The sequence below is a fragment of the Serinus canaria genome, chromosome 3 (genome assembly GCF_022539315.1).
Source record: "Serinus canaria isolate serCan28SL12 chromosome 3, serCan2020, whole genome shotgun sequence".
NCBI classification, from domain to species: Eukaryota; Metazoa; Chordata; class Aves; order Passeriformes; family Fringillidae; genus Serinus; species Serinus canaria.
Window position 1 is genome coordinate 97623858 of NC_066316.1, and position 18369 is coordinate 97642226.

The window sequence follows — 18369 nt, forward strand, 5'->3', positions numbered from 1 at the left end:
ATATAACAAACTATCCTTATTTAAAATCCATTACGATGTTATTTAAGAAAACAGTAATTATGCACAGTTAAGCATTATTTCAGAAGTAAATAAAAGAGCATTTGTAGCTTCAACTAGTCCTCAAACATTACTCTGCATAAAATGTACAGCAAAATATTCTATCTGCCTTCCAGCCAAGCACACTATGCTATTACTCTAATATTGAGTCATTGCTATTCAAGATATGCAGTCTGAAGACTTGTTAAGCTTTTCAACATTGTTACACATGTAACAACCAACCATAACATAGAAACAAAGGAGGAATTTGCCTTTGCAGCAGCTAACCAGTAGACATTAAAATCTTATCTCTTAACCAGTAGATTCACTAGAATGTGCACAATAATATGACATAAAACATGAGATTAACAACTCTCCTGAAATACCTTCTTCTCTCATTTGATGGCGAAGGGTGAACCTAACTCCTAAAGGCTAAAGTTATGTCAGATAAATACCACTCAACAAACTGTCAAGAAACATAGTACCAAGACACAATCAGGCCTCCAGTCTGCAAAAACATGGCACTAGGCGTGCTGGCATCAAATGGGATTCAACTTTCTCAAAAGGCAAAGAGAGCCTTTAACCAGGAGCCAGCAGGGTTAACTGACACAGCTTTAAACAAGAGGGAGTGGGATAAATCAGGCTTGCCCACAACAAACTGTAGTATGACACACCAAGGTTAGAGGGATGCAGGGCTAGTGAGGGCCCTCATCTGAGATGAGCTGGCCACACAGAAGCATACTTGGAAGTCTTATGGAGATCAGCCAGGAACTCCTGAGGTAACAGAATCCAACAGGGAAACACCACTAAAATACTTCAAGGAATTGAAGGGTGCTCTTCTAAGAAGGTGACACAGCTGACAGCCCAGCTGAGGTGCCTCCACCTTATTGCACACAGACTGGGCAACTGACAGGAGGAGCTGGAACCCACTGTGCTGCCAGAAAGCTGTGACTTAGCTGCCATTCCAGAAACTTGGTGGATGAATCCCATGACTGGAGGCAACTATTGATGGCTGCAGGCTGTTCAAATGGGACAGGAGAGGAAGGAGGGGAAGAGATGCTGACCTCTACATCAAGAGATGAAGAGATCACAAAAAGATGCCTCTGAGAAGCAGCCACAAACTGGTGGAGTCAGTGCATAAAAATTTGTGAGGACCAGATCAATAAATGACACCTTGCGGTTTGTAACAGGCCTGATCAAGGGGGGCCTGTTGACAAAGGCTTTGTGTGCCAGCTACAGGAGGCATCATGCTTGTGGACTTGCATTGTCCTGGGGAACTTAGATGACCCAAACATCTGAAAATGTAGCCCCATGAGCTGTCAGCAATCCAAGAGATTGGTGGAATTCAGCTAGGTAATAGACAAGCCCTCTAGCAGAAGGGGAACAACGCTGGATCTGATGGTCACTAATGTAAGTGAGCTAACTGGGGATGTCAAGCTTGGAACTGCATCCTGGGCTGCAGTGATCACACACTGCTGAAGTTTCCATATCCTGAGGGATATGGGTCAGGTAATGAGTAAAGTCAGCAGACTGCATTTCAGGAAAGCAAACTTTTAGCTCTTCAAAGAGCTAGTCAACAGACCCCCTGGAAAACTGACTACAGGGACAATACAGCTGGCAGATCTTTTAAAGATGCTTTCCATTGAACACAAAAGCCTGTAATCCCCAGGTACAAGAAAATTGGCAAGGTAGACTAAAAGCTGGCTGCACTGAGTAGAGACCTGCTACTCAGTCAAACCAAAGGCCAAGACATAAATGGACAGGCAGTGGAAGCAAGCACAGGTATGCTAGGAAGAGTTTAAGGACACAGTCTGGTTGTGAGGGGATATGGTGAGGAAGGCCAAGGCACAGCTGGAACTGACCTTGTCAAGAGGTGCAAAAAAAAAACAAAGGGTCAATGGCTCAGTGTCCCAATGGACATCAGTGACAAGTGCTTTCCCTCAGAGGTCCACACTGGGACCAGTGTTATTTAATATCAGCATCAATGACATGAATGAAGGAATCAAGTGCATCCTCAGCAAGTTTGCGGATGACACCAAGGTAAGTGGTGCAGTTGATATACCTGAGGGACAGGATGCCATCCAGAGGGACCTGGAGAAGCTCAAGAAGGGGGTTCATGATGTTCAACAAGGCCAAGAGCAAGGCCCTGCACCTGTATCCCTGGTATCATTCCAGGCTGGGGGATGAACAGATGTAGAGGAGCTCTGCCAAGACTTGGGGGATGCTGTGGGTGAGAGGCTGGACACGGCCCAGCCAGGTGCCCTTGCAGCCCAGAAAGCCAAAATGTATTCTGGGCTGCAACCAAAGCGGTGTGGGCAGCAGGTGAGGGAGGGATTCTGTCCCTCTGCTCCACTCTAGTGAGACCCTACCTGCAGTCCTGCATCCAGCTCTGTACTCCTCAGCACAGGAACGACACCAATGTATTGGAGCAAGTCCAGAGGAGGCCACAAAGATGATTAAAGGGATGGAGCACCTCTGCTATATTGAAAGGCTGAGAGAATTTGGATTATTCAGCCTGAAGAAGATGAGATTCTGCGGAGATGTTTATTGTGGCTTTCCAGTACCTTAAGAGGCCTGTAAGTAGTATGAGGACAATCTTTTTGGCAGGGCCTTTTGCAAGAGGACAAGGGAGATTGGTTTTAAAAACTGAAGGACAGTCAATTTAGGTTAGATATAAGAAAGAAGTTTGTTTAAAATGAGGTGGTAAAACACTGATACACATTGCCCAGAGAAGTTGTGGATGCCCATCCTTGGAAATATTCAAGGTCAGGTTGCACTGGCTGACCTTTAAAAGGTCCATTTCAACTCAAACTATTCTATAATTGTATGAAAAATATTTGTACAACAGAGTTTTATACATTGGCTGTAATCTACAAAGTTAAAAATCACGATGTTACATTTCACTTTCAAAGAGGAGCATATAGCATATCTGATGACAGCCTGAGAGTATATTTATCAGTTTATAGATACAAGACAGCAAAACAATAGTATTTCCTACCATTTTTCATTAAATACGTGGAGTGTTTTGTAATGTTCTTTCAGTGCTACAATCCCTTTCTTAGCAAAGAGGTTCTGCAGACTGACAAAGTCAGGCTTGTTTTTACACCTTTAGAAGATTCTCAAAGTTATTCTTTCTCATCTTATGATCTAAAGTAAGCTTTTACAAAATAATGGTAATTGAGAATTGTTTTCCAAGTACTTTCTTCCCAGCAAAAATAAAATCAGAAAATTGAAAACCCAAATTTAACATTCATGATTAAGCAGGTAGATCTCATATACTAAGCACAATTACCACTGGCACAGAAGTGTTCCATTCAGTAAAAACTCACCAAGTTTCATTCTCCTGTTGTGACACTTAGCCTGATTAAGTTAATGGTGCCCCCGTTTAATAATGCTCCATGTTTGGGGGTTTGTTTCATTCCTTTTAAGGGGCAACTCATACACACACTCACCTTCATGAAGCCCTCGCTTTTCAGCTTGTGAAGCTTGGAGGCAGCACTGTGAAGACGTTTTCTCTGAGAATTCAAAACCGAGTCCATCACTTGCCACCATGTGCGGCAATTCAAGAAAAAGGCCAAGCCAACAATACAGGTCACTGTTATGAGAATAACGTTCACTGTCATGTTGGCTGACTCCACATTAAAAATCGCCAACAGGGCGATCGCAGAAACAACGCAAGACAAGATGAACAGGAAAATCACAAAGGATGGGAGGCAGCAAGTTTTCTTCCATTTCTTTTTACCTAGGAAACAGGTATTGTTGTTAGAATTAATGTACAAAGTAATGACAGGTGAGTGAAAAATCTATTAACTTGCATATTTTTTCATAAAATACTAACTGGCACAAAAGCTTACTGCAGTGTTACCACAGCTTACTGCAGTGTCACAAACTAGTGGAGAAAAAATCTATTACTTGCCAAAATTCTTGGAAATTAAGAAGCAGAGATATTCCTTTAATCTTCAGTTTATTTCCACCATTTCGAGAAAACCACACTGGATAGAAATGACAATTTTGTATCAGTGCTATCACCCCTTTTGTGGCATCTCTTTATAAAGTGTATTTATGTAAATAAATTGTAGGACAACAGTATAGGAACTGCTCAGTTTTAAATTGGAACCTGGTACTTACATAATCTAATAGTAATGGTACCATGCAGCCTGAGGCCATCCTTTCTTGCATGCTAAAACACACACAAATAGGAAAACTACAGCAAATATGCTTTGGACAGTTCACAAGGGCCCCAGAGGAGAGTACAGAGCTCCTGACTTCAAGTGGACTGGTAAGAAAGAAGCAAATATTGCAGCTGGAGCTTAGCACAGCTAAATCGGTGACCTATGAAACAGCATTTTCCAAAGCAGCAGTCTCTGCCTTTAGAACCTGTACAGATCCAGTGGTACATCTAGAAGATTGCTATCTTCTGGACACATTTGTTGATAACAAAGAACATAACTGCAATGATCTGAAGCAAAATTATGACAGCTAAACATCAGTATTTGAACTGCAGGGGGAAAACCAGATTTTTACTATGCTAAGTAGAAAGAATACTCAAGGCTTATTATGTGGCCCATATTATTCTCTATACCAAGGCATGAGCTGCAAAGGTTTTTCACATTGCTGACATAAATGACTCACAGGATTGTGCTGTAGGACAAAGCAAGAGAAATGCATAACGACAGAAGTGAGAGGCAAGAAACGAAGGGGAACAGCTCAGATATAATTCAGTTCTAGATTTAGGTAGAAATGTAAGCATCCTCTTACTAGAAAGAGACAGAACTGGATTAGAGACACACTTAAATATCATGAACAATGTCATGACAATTGAAAGAGGCATGTCTGGAAGTTTACAGACATAACAAAAATTAAGATACAGAAGGCTAAAAATAACCCTCTATGGAATTTCTATGAACATCTAGAGGTAATAAACCTATGACCCTGGACCTGTAAACAACTTGAGAAAAGGAGAGAATGTGCAAAATCATCAAATAGATAAAATAAATTTTAAAAAATCAATTAGATATTTAGACAGAGCACAGGAAGGCAACAGAGCAAAGAATACAAGTGAATGTAAGATTACAAATGAAAGGGAAAAGATGATTACAGCAAATAATCACAAGAAGCCAGCACTACACTGCCATTCCCAAGACATCTTCAGGAGAAATTACAGCATCACGAAAGCTGTTTCACTGAGATTAAAAAGAGGAACTGCAAAACCTAACATGGACGAAAAGGGTGAAAAAATCCACACATCTCTTTCATAAAGAACACTTGGTGAAATTGAAAAAGAACAATGAGGAGTAAGTTGTGTTCAGCAAACAGCTGAACATAGCAAACATAGTGTGTTTTTTCCAGCCTCTGCAGGACAGAAGAGTCCAAACATTTCACTTGGTGAGAGGCAACAGATTCCTCAATTTGTGGACAAAAAGAAATGAGAAGTAACTGACACACACTAAACTTAAAGTACAAATAAATCCTCAATTAATTGCAAGTTAAGCTCTAGTACTCCTTCTTCACAATATCATCCTCTACTCTGTGAATTTCTTTTTCTAGAAACCTACAGATGAAAGAGAATGAAAAAGCTTGTAGGATCAAGAAGTACATTTCATCCCATCTTACTATTATTAATCACAGAAATTTATAGGATTGGACCAACATGTTCTACACATTTATTATTTACAAGACTAAATAGTGGTCACTCATAAAAGCTCTAAATCAAAATCTAATAAACTAAACAAACCTCTCATAGCAATACACAAAAACATACATTTCCCTTTGTCTGACTCAGACACATTGACTTAATTGCTATAGAAATGTGCTGCATCTATAAGGATGTAATATAAATATACATTTCCACTGACATTTCTGAAAACTGAACTCCACAGGAGATATTCCTTTATTATATTAATAAAATCAAGATTAGCAAATAAAACGGGGCATTTTTTCTCTTCCAAACAAAGAGTTCCCCCTTCTCTATGAATTTCTGCATGGCTACAACAATTTCTAAAAAGAGCTTATAATGCAAAAAACAGAAGCCCTGGTAACAGCGCACTGAAATGGAATAACTGGAAATGTCATTCAGGTAAAAAAAAAAAAACAAACCTTGTGTATCTTCTGTCTTAAAAACTCGAAATAGCCTTGTTGCTAGGAAACCAAATTCCCTTTCACATGCATCAGAGAGGGTAGCAATCATCTCAGCCAGTGAAGTCTCTCCACCTACACTGGACAGTCTATTGTAGTCTGTAAACAAAAATCTGAAAGAGAAAAGCATTTACTTTGTATACCTCAGAAAAACTTAAATATTTTCTGGCAACTAAACAAAAGTTTTGCTGCTTCTCTGTAGTTAAAAAGTTTTTTTTAAGTGGTACAAAATGTAAAACACTTACATTTTTTAAAAAATCTATATGGAATTTAACTACTTCCCCATTCATCAACCTCTTCTTTGCTCCACTCCCTATTCTAAAATTTGATTTCTTTAAAAGATAAAAATTGCCACATCACTAAGAGTACCTCAGATGACAGTAAAAACATGAAAATATCTTTATGATGCCAAACCATAATATTGACAAATATTTTCAAAACTGCACTCTGATCTATTTTCAAATATTTGTAGAGGACTGGAAAAAATACAGAAACACAAGACGACATAAAAGCACCATGAGGATAAAATAGAAGTCTTTAAGCAATAGAAGGAAACAAAGTTTTCAAACACACAGCATAAATTTTCTTGTTTTCTGGTAAACTAGAACGTTTGAACAGTCTGATGCTCTACTTACAGGGAGGAAAAAAAACCCAAACCTTAACAAAAGTAATCAGTGGAACAAGCACTAAACATAGATAACACAGATCATACATAAATTCTTATTTAAGATTTTTCCTTAGTACAACAGCCAAAACCCCTAATTCTAAAAAAGCACTTCCATCAACTTTGGCAGACAGTAGTGTTCTCAAGAAAAAACTATCTTCTGCACACTGAAAAGTTTATGATCTTCTAGAGCTACTGTTTTTCTAACAGGAATCTCAATAAATTTTCCTATGAAGCTAAATGTGCACATTAAATACACAGTTTGAGAAGTATCAGAGTGAGCCTGACGGATTTATTCAAGAGTAAAGAAATGAAATAACGAACCTGACAGGTAAAGCTTTAGTGGTTTGCTCTGGTAGTTCTGGTGGGTTCACAAACATGAGTTTGAGCAGCAGCTCTAAATATCCAACATGTCTTGCCAACCTTGTACTTAACACCCAGGCCCAGTTCCATCTCTCCCCTTCTCTCCGGCCACCAAAGTAAATTACAGCTTAAATATTAAAAAGATGTTACAGTTTTAATTTAGCCATCATTGACAGCTGAAAAAATAATGAAGTTTGAACAGATAAAGTATGGAGTTCTGTAAAAAAAATTACGAACTTTTAGCAGTTAGGCTAAAAATGAGAATGGTAAGAATAACACAATGAAATTAATAAACAAAATCCTTCTTTGTTCTCAAGAATGCCCTCTCACAAATTACCCGCAAAACAAAAGGTCCAAAGGGTTCTTATTGTCTACAAAACCATTAAGTATTTTTTCTGAATGGCAAAGCATATCTACAAAGCAATATTTAATCCCAAAACCAGATAAAAACATTCATGAATTCCATACAAGACTTACTAAAAAAAATGTAGAGAACAGCTAATAAGCTGAGTGACACTGCTATTCCAAGCTTTGCATCCACAGTGAAAGCAAGCAATAAACCCAAACCTCCACACAGCAAGAGTGTGAGGAATACAACAAGCCAGGAGAACTGAAACAGAGGCTCAATCTGCTGTCCTGCAAAAGTCTTCATTTCATCTAAAACAAAAACACAAAGACCAGTTAACATATAAAGTCACTAAAGAACAGATCATTTTTGAAAAGAACTTTTTCAGCAGATTGTATAAGTAATCTCAATTATTGATCCAAAAAAAACCCAATGATGCTTGAATTCTTCTTCAAACATCAGTACAAAACCTTAAGTTTTCAACCATGCAATGAATGAAAATATTTAAATACACAACATTCAGATTCCTTGCTGCAGATTTTCTACTTCTGAAAGCATATTAAAAGTCACGCAATCCTCCTGCAAAAGCATAAAACATATTTTATGACTCTGAGAAAAATAAACCCACTATATCTATCAAAAAACCCCACCCAAGCCCCAAAATCTCAATCACTGAAAGATGGACTGTACTCCTCAAATAGTCAGATATAAGAGTACAATGTGAAAGCTGTAGTATTATTTCTGTTTGTGGATTCTTATTTTCTGAAACAGTAATTCCTGAAGGAACTTATTTTGGTTCTACTGAATAAGAAATAATAGATACACAATCCAGAATAAAAACAGGAATGAGGAACAGGAAGAAAACACTGAGAAAGTGCTTTAGAAATGTAAGAGCTCATCAGCAACAAATATCACAGTCAAAATACATATGCTTTTTGTTTGCTGACATGGAACAGGAGGTGAAAAAAATAAATGCAGAAATCCCATTTTGGCTGACAGAGAAATCACAGAAAGTAAGAAACACCAAGATTGGTGGAATGATTTTGAATTATACTGAAACATCTCAGAAAAACAGCCTTTATAAGAAAATGCTAAAACTAAATAAGATGCCTATTTCCACCAGGAATAATATTGATTCATTTCATATGCTGCATTTGCCTTCCTCTGTCATTTCAGAAAGTTCAAAAAACTCAAAATAAGAAACAGGAAAGGGGAAGAAAACTAGATGCAAGGAACATACACTACAGAGAATTAAATATTAATAGCCTAATAATTGCTCTTAAGCATTAAAAAGAAAAAGATATATAGGATGCACAGTAAATAAATACTGCAGCAGAAGACGTCTGAACCCGATCTGACAAAGAGACAGGCCCAGCAAGGCATATTTTGGCAGTCAGAATTTCTGCAGTACCTAAAGGGTAGACTGACTGCTGTAGGAAACTCACAGGAAAATAGACAAAAGCACTTAAAGACTGACTTGACATTATATAAATGAACAAAGGAATCTATGGATGAACCGATCACAGTAAAATTTAAATCCCTTCTTCATAGAAACAGAGACCAGATACAACATGGACCAACAACCCCTACAAAAACTAGTAACTCCCACGTGATGCTTTTCATAGATAGATTGTAAGTACTGAAAAGACTAAATCAAGCTTTTACCTTCCAGTTTCTTAAGCAGGAAAGATTTTCCACTTCCCCACTGTGCATACAAGCCTACACAGATGGGTGGCTGCATGGTTGGTTCACTCAGAATATCAGCCAAAGCACTGCTGTACAGATCATAGCCCAACATGTCACCATCAGATTCAGTGGGAGACAAGTGTCCTGAAACACAAACACTGTGCTACACAACTTTGCTCTAAGAAAGCTCTCCAGCAGAACAATTTTCATACATAAAGTCATGACACATTCACCCATATTTGTATATATACTCCTGCCCTATAACAGCTCTTGTTCTTTGTACATTCCTGTTCAAAGCAGGATTGTTCAAAGCAATTTTAAACTATCCACACAAATGATACATAATTATCACAACTATTAAAGCCTGCTACAAGATTCAACACCCCAAACCACAGGAAGTCAAAGAAAGTAATTCCCACACAAGCAAGATCCAAATAAAAACAAAGCAATCAACAGAAGTCACGTAGTATCTAACACCTAAAGTCAAAATAAAAGGTTATTTTACCTCTGTCACGCTTTTAGAGTGATGGGTTTTTTCCCAATTGATTATTTTTAAGCCTTCCTGTCAGGTGCAACATTAAAACATTAAAAAATCTGTAGCCACCTTTCAATACATAATTGAATAAACTGGATTGTCAATATAGGAGTGATTTAAAAAAAAACTTATACTTACTGGCACCAAATATCTGTGTTAAAATACTCTTCTGGTGGCTACAGTCAATATTGTAAGGGGTTTCCCCTGTCTTGTTGGGTCGATAAAGCAATCTACCATCTTTTGGATTTCTTAGGAGTAATTCAGCAAGTTTACGGCTTCTTCCACGAATAGCAATGTGAAGTGGAGTATCTCCTTTCTGCAATTAAGTGAAAAGCTTGTAATATCTAACAGGAATTCCTAAGACTACAGACAGACTATTAGTTCAACACTGTTTCAGAAGAATTATTTCCTTGAAATAAATCTTAGGACACTTTCAAAAGCATCAGTGCCTTACAGCAAGCATTTTTCCCCTTGAAAAAGCATTACAAATGTTTCAGAGAAGACATGTGAAAAAGCAGTTCCTAGAATGCTAAACCTCAGACACTGCCTTCTTTCTGAAATGTTTATAAATATCTTAAAGTTCATGAAAACTGCAGTCTCTGTGTAGAAACAAATGTCTACAGGCAAACTCAGGGACTGGTTTGGAACAAAAGATAGTGCTTGTTACAATGGTTTCAATGTCTGCTCAGACTTCCCTAAAAACTTCCCAGTAGAAGCTTTCTTATTGCATCAAGTCAATTACTTACTCACCCTAAATAAGAGATTAAAAAAGCACCAAATAAATGCTCCTGTATTTAAGAGGTTTGCAGTCAAAGCACGTAATGCATAACAAGACAGCAATAACCAGCTGTATTTGTCCTTGGCATTCTTTAGTTTAATGTCTATTAATCAAAAACTAACATTAGTGACAAATGACAACCATTCTCTATGCTCTTCTTAAGTATACTAAGAATTAGCTGTTTTATCTATGAAAGTTTTATTCCTTGCCTGGATTTTCTTTTAAGTAATTAAGAGCACCCTAATAAAAAACAAACCAAAACCTAACAATATACTAATGGTGGAAACAAATTTACACTTAAGTGTTCCTTTCTATTGAATTATTAAACATATGGGAGACTAAGCATTTAAGTCTTACTGTCTATTTAATTATTAACCATATGAGAAGCTCTCCTTCTGTATTAGCCTCAACAGCTCTCTCCAAAATCCTGCTGCAAAACTAAAATGATTAAATATACTAAAGTAAACAAACAAATATTCTTTACCTTGTCTACAGCAGAGACCTTAGCTCCTTTATCCAGAAGAAGCTCTACTATTTCAATATTTCTCATCTTGGTTGCCTTTATAAGTGGTGTCTCTCCATCCTAAAATGGAAAAGTAGGACTAATATAAAGATCTCCATATAGCCAAAACCAAGAAAAAGAAATAGTGATTGGGTAACAAATTAAAACAAAAATATTTAAGATAATTAAAAATAAATGTGCTACTGTGCAAGCAACAACACTTTAGCACCTATGTCTGTGTAAAAGCATCCCAGACCCAGTACTAGATTAATCAGAATCAAAGATCAAAATACATTTCTGTCAATAACAGTGTCAAATAGAGAAAGACAAAATTCAGATATAATACAAGATATCTGAAAATACTTCAATGCTGTGCCAACTACTTCTCTTATTTTTTTCCTTACTGCTGCACATGCTTGTACTCATGCCTAGTAATATCAGAAATTTCTTTCCTCAGTTTCCAGTAGCACTTGCTGTTTACTTCTTATTGCTGGTCACGTCAATGATGCTGAGGTAAAGAATCCACATGCTCCCTGCTATCCCTGTTTGCTATTTAACAAGAAATCATATTTATCAACAGAGGGAATATTACTATTGCTGAGAAGCCTTATTTCAAGAAAAAAAAAATTAACAGTGTTCAACGTACCAACACTTCACAAAAACTGAATTTGGTATGATCTTCACACAAGAGCTGAGAAAAGAACAGATATTAAAGAAAGCAATTCAATTAAAATTCTAACTGTTACCTTGGTACATGTCTCAGTATCAGGGTTGCATTGCAAGATATCCCTCACCATTGTAGCATTTCCTTTCTCAACTGCCCAATATAAAGCAGTTTTATTATCCTAAAAAAAAAAATAGTATTAAACATTAACAGTACTTTCATTGGATTTAGCTGGATTAATTTCAAAAAAAGTATTTAAAGTACAACTACTATATATTGAAAACTGCATATAATACAGCAAGTTTTAGCACAGCTGAAGGCAAAGGGAAAGGTCAACAAATCTAGTTGGCATAACAGAAGAATTTAGAGGAGAGGATGCAAATTTGGCTAGGGAATATAAATCTATTTTGAAAAACTTTGTGAAATATTTTAAGAGCTTTAACAATCCAAGCAGATTTAACCTGTCTTGAAAAAGTTTCTGAAACAACATGTAAGTATTCAGTTCTAACTCAAATATACAAATTACCTAATGAAATAAACCAACATTTTTTCAGAGGCCATGGAAGCTGGGAAGCTGTAAAAGTAGATGAACAAGAAAGGCAACACAAAGTACCAGAACACTGATCAGCCTGACATTTCATCAGTAAACCTGGGGCAAGGTTCATAGCCACAAATCTGCTTCTGTCATCTTCTTTTCCTCCCAGTGATGTGTGGATGTGTGCTACCCAGAAAGCCTTCACATACGGGAAGACTTTCACAATCTTTCTGTAGCCTAGTGACTTGACTGCATCATGACTCTGTTTGATGCATATTTGTGTAGAGACATTTAAGAATAGCCTCTGAACACACACCTACTTCTAAGCACGATATCAAAGTGGCAGCCTTCTACCTTTCCTACTTCTTTCATTTGCAGCTCTCTCTCTTCCACTCATGGGCCTCACAGCAAACTGAGTTTAAAACCTTTTTTAACAGTTTAAGAAGCCCAGTCACTAAGATTTCTTTCCTCTCCAATCACCTGAGTTTCATCTTTGTCCTTCAGTGAGTTGGCTTCCAAGACATCAGCCTGAACTGTACATCAGCTACACAGCCAGGTGCTCCCAGCTGGGTCCTTCCCACTCCCAGAAAGGCTGAGGAAAACACTGCCTGAACCCTCACCTGCCCCAACACCCACTCTCAATGGCCTTTCAGTCATGTTCTATCTGCTGAAGGTATCCATCAGCTAGTGACCATATGAATGAATGATCAGCAAGGAACACCATTGCTGGAAGGCTGATCAAGACTCAGCTATATTTCTGAAACATCACAAATTTGGGCAGTCAACACATCTCCCCAGAACAGGCCAGCAGGCAGGTGCTGGCTGCAGTGCTAAACAGCAGGGAAGTTGATCCCAGTAGGGAAGTAGCACTTATCTCCAATTTTGATACTGCTGGTCCTAAACTACGATGTGAAGTGAGGAGCCAAAATATTGCTCTGATGGTACTGACTCCTGCTGTGCCTCCTATAAGGCCACAGAAGTGTTCTCTAGATCAACCACTGCAAATTGCCACTCAAGCAGCCTCATGCTGCCAGAAGTCACAAGCTTCCCTGCTACCAAAGACGTTGCATCCTCCTGCTGTTTCTGTATTGCTTCAGTCACAGCAAGAAAATGTTGAAAAGCTTCAGATTTTCAAACCCATGTCACAGCCAGAAGCTGAGATACACGGGTTGCCAAGGTCAGGTTAGAGGAAGAGATTCAAATGCTACTTTTTCTTGAGAATAAAAACTTGCTGGTTTCTCAGAGACGCTCTGCAGCAGCAGCAGCAGGCACTGAACCTTCACAGCTCTCAGTGACCAGTTAGTTTTGTGTACCAACTTGGCAGAACCCATTGCCAACAAAGCAGAGTGATTTGAATAGCTTCAAGCAAAAGAAAGCAAGTTGAATGGAACAAACACAAGTACCATGCTGAATGAGAGCTTCCAGTAGAAGAGTAAAACTAATACCTTAATCAAAGGACAAAAAAGAAAGAAAAGATAGGTAGAAAACATGGAAATCACTAATAGTGTTTAACAGGAAGCAACACAGAAAATTGGTGGAGACCAGAACCAACCAAGCACAGTAACAGATTTGCTCTGACAACAGATACAATCTCTGGAGCATCACATTTCACTGATATTCTATTTAAAATATGACTAAAATCATTATATTAAGTATCTTTTAAAGTATGACATTATTCTAAATCTGTTCAGTACTGCAGATGAAGTTCAATTTACATCTTTTGCTTTTCAACCATTATACAATTAAGTGAAAAAACTGTGCTTAACAGGCCATTACAATTACATGTATCTTATATCTTAAAACCTGCACAGCAACGTGATGTATCTTACTGTTTGATGCAATTTGAATTTCCTACAGAGTAGACAGTGCAAACTTTAACGCCCTGTTTTCAGGAATACAGTATAATTGTTTGGTATAAAGATTCACATCCTATTTAAGAAGTACTCTAACATTTACACTGTTGTACTTACCTGACCTCTGATATCTATATCAGCATATTTATGGAGCAGGGCCCTCACAATTTCAACGTGACCACCTCTAACAGCCCCAATCAACACTGTATCTCCACTCTAAAAAAAATGTGAAAGAATATTGAACATGAATTAACATCATTTACCAACAAGAAATGCAACAGAGAATGAATTATAGCTTCCAAATATGCACTATGTCTCATTAAGAAATCTCCACTCATATTAAAAAAGAAAGATACAGAAAATAGAACTACCTCTGAAAAAATGGGTATTTATTGTAGAAAAAATTCTTGACTTTTTTTTCAATTGTTCAGGAAAACAAACACTCCATAAATACATCTAGCTTAAACCACTATCCTAAAAACATCCAGCGTAAATTAACAATAAATATGAAAAAAGCCATTCAGGAATACCAAGCACTCATAGTAATAACCTACTTACAACCAAACAAGAATATTGTCAATCCCTTTGAGATGTTTCACAGCTGACAAAAGCTCATCAAGAATTTTAAATACATTTATCTTGTTTACATACACTATGCTATTATAAAGAAAAAAGCAAAAGGCTGATTTCATCTCAGATAAAAAAAAAATTGCTGTGGTAAATTAAGTTGTATATACGTAAGACAAAGTTACAGTTGTGTTTAAGGCTTCTGATTTTAACACACTTAAGGACATGCCAGAATTTCAGAAATTACCTTATACTCCTGAAACTGCCTATTACTCCTTTTAGGATGAAACAGGAAAAATAAATAAAAGCATAGCAAAATCACAGGTGTGGAACTCAGAGAACTCAGCAGTAGGAAATGCCCCATCAATCAGTCATTACATACTTGGCTGAAAACCAAGAAATTTTCTTTATCAAAACCTACTCTAGCATCTGAAACTAAGAGTGTATTTTTGGAACGCAGTCAGCTGGGCTGAAAGCTGTAATTTCTCCCTCCTGAAAGCAGAGAAATGCAGACCGTTGTAGAACATTGTAGCAAAAGAGGTGCTAAGAGGATTGCAATGGATTTTCTTAAATATTACAAGTTTGCTTTGCTAAGTGCCTGAGGTCAAATTTGTTGTGACACGACCGTAGCTCAGTACACTGCCATCTAAGAAATGCACTGACACTTGAAATACAGGAAAATGCATCCAAAATTATTTTAAATTTATGAGGCAAATACTAGAAAGCTTTCCTCTAGTCTCTGCAACACCAAGCAATCCAACTTATGCAGTGTCAAAAACATATAACCTCTCTGAACTAAGTCACTGACCCTGATAGAGACATCTAAGTTCAGGTATCTAACCAACTACAGCCTCAAGACAGCAGTGCTTGACCTTTCTCTCTGACACTTCAGAAACACCTCCCTGCCAAGAGAGCACTGCAGACAGTCCAAAGCACCTGTGTAAGTAACCTAAACTGCCAGCAAGCAGATTCATACTGTGGGCACTGTTCATGTCACTTCTCTACTGAGAAATGCACTTATGGGTCAGGTACACATTGTTACATTTACATCTCTTAACCCAGAGCTGAAGTCTCCCTCTCATATATGCAAGTTTTCTAGTAAAAGTTTTTATTGTAAAATATAAAGGTACATGCTGAATACATTCTTTTTTACAGAATCTATGGTTTACAGTTTTAACAGCACTACCCCACCCCGAACCTACAGATTAGTTCAGAATAAGTCTTACATTACAGATATGTCAGATGCCCTGGGTTCTCAATTCAAGTATCTCAAAGAAAAAGAGTAGTTTCAGCAAGTTATCCTTTACCTTCACATAGCAACATTTAGCACTTATTGTACTTGTAAAAGAGCAATACACAAAAACACCCCTAGATGGCAGAAAATTTAGAAAGCCAGAAAAATCACATATTTACAAATCTGCATACACTGGTATTTAAACATAAATTATACATATATAAAATTACAATTATGATGAAAATTTACTCACTCTGTCAGGAATGTTCACGTAAGTTCCAGCATCAAGAAGATCCTGCACAATTTCAGTATGTCCCTCCTTTGATGCAATCATCAAAGCTGTATTTCCATCTTTATCTGTTAGGTTTACATTTGGGTTCCTTTTCAGTATTTCTTTTACTGAGTCAGTATAGCCACCCTTCACTGCTACAATAAGTGCAGTCATAGAATTCTTTAAATAAAACCAAAAGATTTTATTGTACAGTGGATATAGCAATCATCATTATATCAGCAGTTCAAATAAGAAGAGAACAGTCACTGACATCACGCTCTTAATCATCCAAATGCTACTTCAGTTTTGTGTTTTAAAGTGCACCAAAAAACATGCTTTTTAAAAACAAAGAAATAAACTAAGAACAATAGTACATACTTCAAACGCAAAAAGTAAAGCTCAGATCGGTTTATTCTATCTCCTGAATTCCACACATATGATAAAATAATTTTCTTGTCATATGGGAACGTAGTATTATCAGTGTTTGATTTACTTTTCAAATGGCACTGAGGAATAGGATATTTGATGTATCAGGCATGGACACTGAATGAATTCTGATAGCATTAACATTCAGATAACAATTACCTAAATTAATTTATAGTCATTAAAATTTACACTTATACTGGTGTCTGCACTGTCAATACAACTCCCTAGTTACATCATTAAAAGGCACTAAGAAATTTCAGTAACTCACATGCAGTCAGCAAATAGCTGAAAAGGAGAACACCCTAACACCAACATTTCTTCTTGTCTCATGTATTTCTTGGTATTTCTTTTACAAAAACACCCAAATAGGACACACAGATGTAGCTATCACTGGAAAATGCAGTTACTTACAGCTCCTTCTTGGTCAACATCAGCTCCCATCTGCAGCAGGTATTTCACACACTCCAAATGACCTTTCCTTGCTGCCCAAACCAGTGGGGTGGTTCCATACTGAAAAAACATTCACAACACTTCATCAGATTGCTTTCTGTATTTTGTATCTCATACAATCTAGTATTTATCCCATACTTCATTGCTTTAGTTTTTACAAAAATATGATTTGGTCTTGTGAATTAACACAAAAATTTGAAAAGCCACTCCAATTTTTCTTTTGTAGACAGCTGTAAGAATTATTTTTCTATACAACCTAGGATAGCAAGGTTTCCAATAGCTCTGAAAATAGAAATATGTTCACAACCATCTTGAGCATACTATGCAAAAACCTCTTTCAAGTATAACAACTTACTCTGGCATGCTAATTCTAATCTCATGGGTAAAGTATAACAGCAAGTGTTTTTCTAATCAAGAACTCATAGATTTCCTTTCACAAGAAATTAATCAAACATTACAGAAATTAAATGTTATACAGGTATAACTTACTTTGTCAGAGCAGTTCACTTTAGCTCCATGCTGCAGTAAGAGATGGACTATGTCTGAGTGGCCACGTCCTGCTGCCCAAATGATTGGATAAACACTGTATTGCTTAGAATTAAAAAACAAATAATTATAGCCTTATGCATCTGAATTATTTTACATCAACAAAACAAGTCTCAAGAGAAGTTAAACCCATAGAAGAATGAATATACAAAAATAAATCCAACTGCATTACCAATAATTGTTATCTAATACATCACCTAGATGACATCTAGGAAGATGTCCACTGTTTTGAACCAGTTTTGATTTATAACTCTTTAAACAAGGTTTGTAAATTCACATCCTTGTCTTACTAAGAACAGTTGTAAGGTAGAAAGGAAGCAACAGACAGCTGTGTAATAACCCTGAGTAATCAGGACTGCAGAAGAGTTGTGCCAGGCACACAGATTTTGCATATATAAACCTGACAAAACCAACCATCACAAAGGTTGTTCCGGCCACTGGGGTTCTTTCTTCATTGTTCCTTGCCTCAACAGCAGAGAACTGCTAGCATAAAAAAACTGTTCAGCGCCTACACTTTTGTAGAAAATGCTTACAAATGAGCTAAATCTCAAAATCTTAGGGTTTTTTATTCTCCAACATGAATGGTACGTGTTCATATAATCTAAACTAATTTGAAACAATTAAAGCAAATTATGGTTTCTACACTGCACACATTAGTTACTCTATTAACTTCTACAGTTGCAGAAAAATGACAGTTGTGATACAAGTAATATTAGATTCACTACTTTTCTATGATTTTCTCTCCTGATAATTTGAATCTCAGTATGAGCAATACACC

At 37.0% G+C, this 18369-nt stretch overlaps 1 protein-coding gene across 5 annotated transcripts in view; it reads right to left on the minus strand.

The window, feature by feature from the left end:
• The window catches only part of KIDINS220 (kinase D interacting substrate 220), a 74213-nt gene that overhangs the window by 40647 nt on the left and 15197 nt on the right, over positions 1 to 18369 (minus strand). For all 5 annotated transcript variants that reach the window (XM_030235363.2, XM_030235362.2, XM_018920590.3 and 2 more), the window contains 12 exons: positions 17535 to 17636; positions 17007 to 17105; positions 16152 to 16349; positions 14215 to 14313; positions 11792 to 11890; positions 11028 to 11126; positions 9904 to 10081; positions 9210 to 9374; positions 7676 to 7855; positions 7160 to 7325; positions 6133 to 6284; positions 3489 to 3778 (listed from right to left, as the gene is read on the minus strand). In XM_030235363.2, the coding sequence (XP_030091223.2) occupies positions 3489 to 3778; positions 6133 to 6284; positions 7160 to 7325; positions 7676 to 7855; positions 9210 to 9374; positions 9904 to 10081; positions 11028 to 11126; positions 11792 to 11890; positions 14215 to 14313; positions 16152 to 16349; positions 17007 to 17105; positions 17535 to 17636 (1827 nt within the window). The remainder of the gene's footprint in view (positions 1 to 3488; positions 3779 to 6132; positions 6285 to 7159; positions 7326 to 7675; positions 7856 to 9209; positions 9375 to 9903; positions 10082 to 11027; positions 11127 to 11791; positions 11891 to 14214; positions 14314 to 16151; positions 16350 to 17006; positions 17106 to 17534; positions 17637 to 18369) is intronic.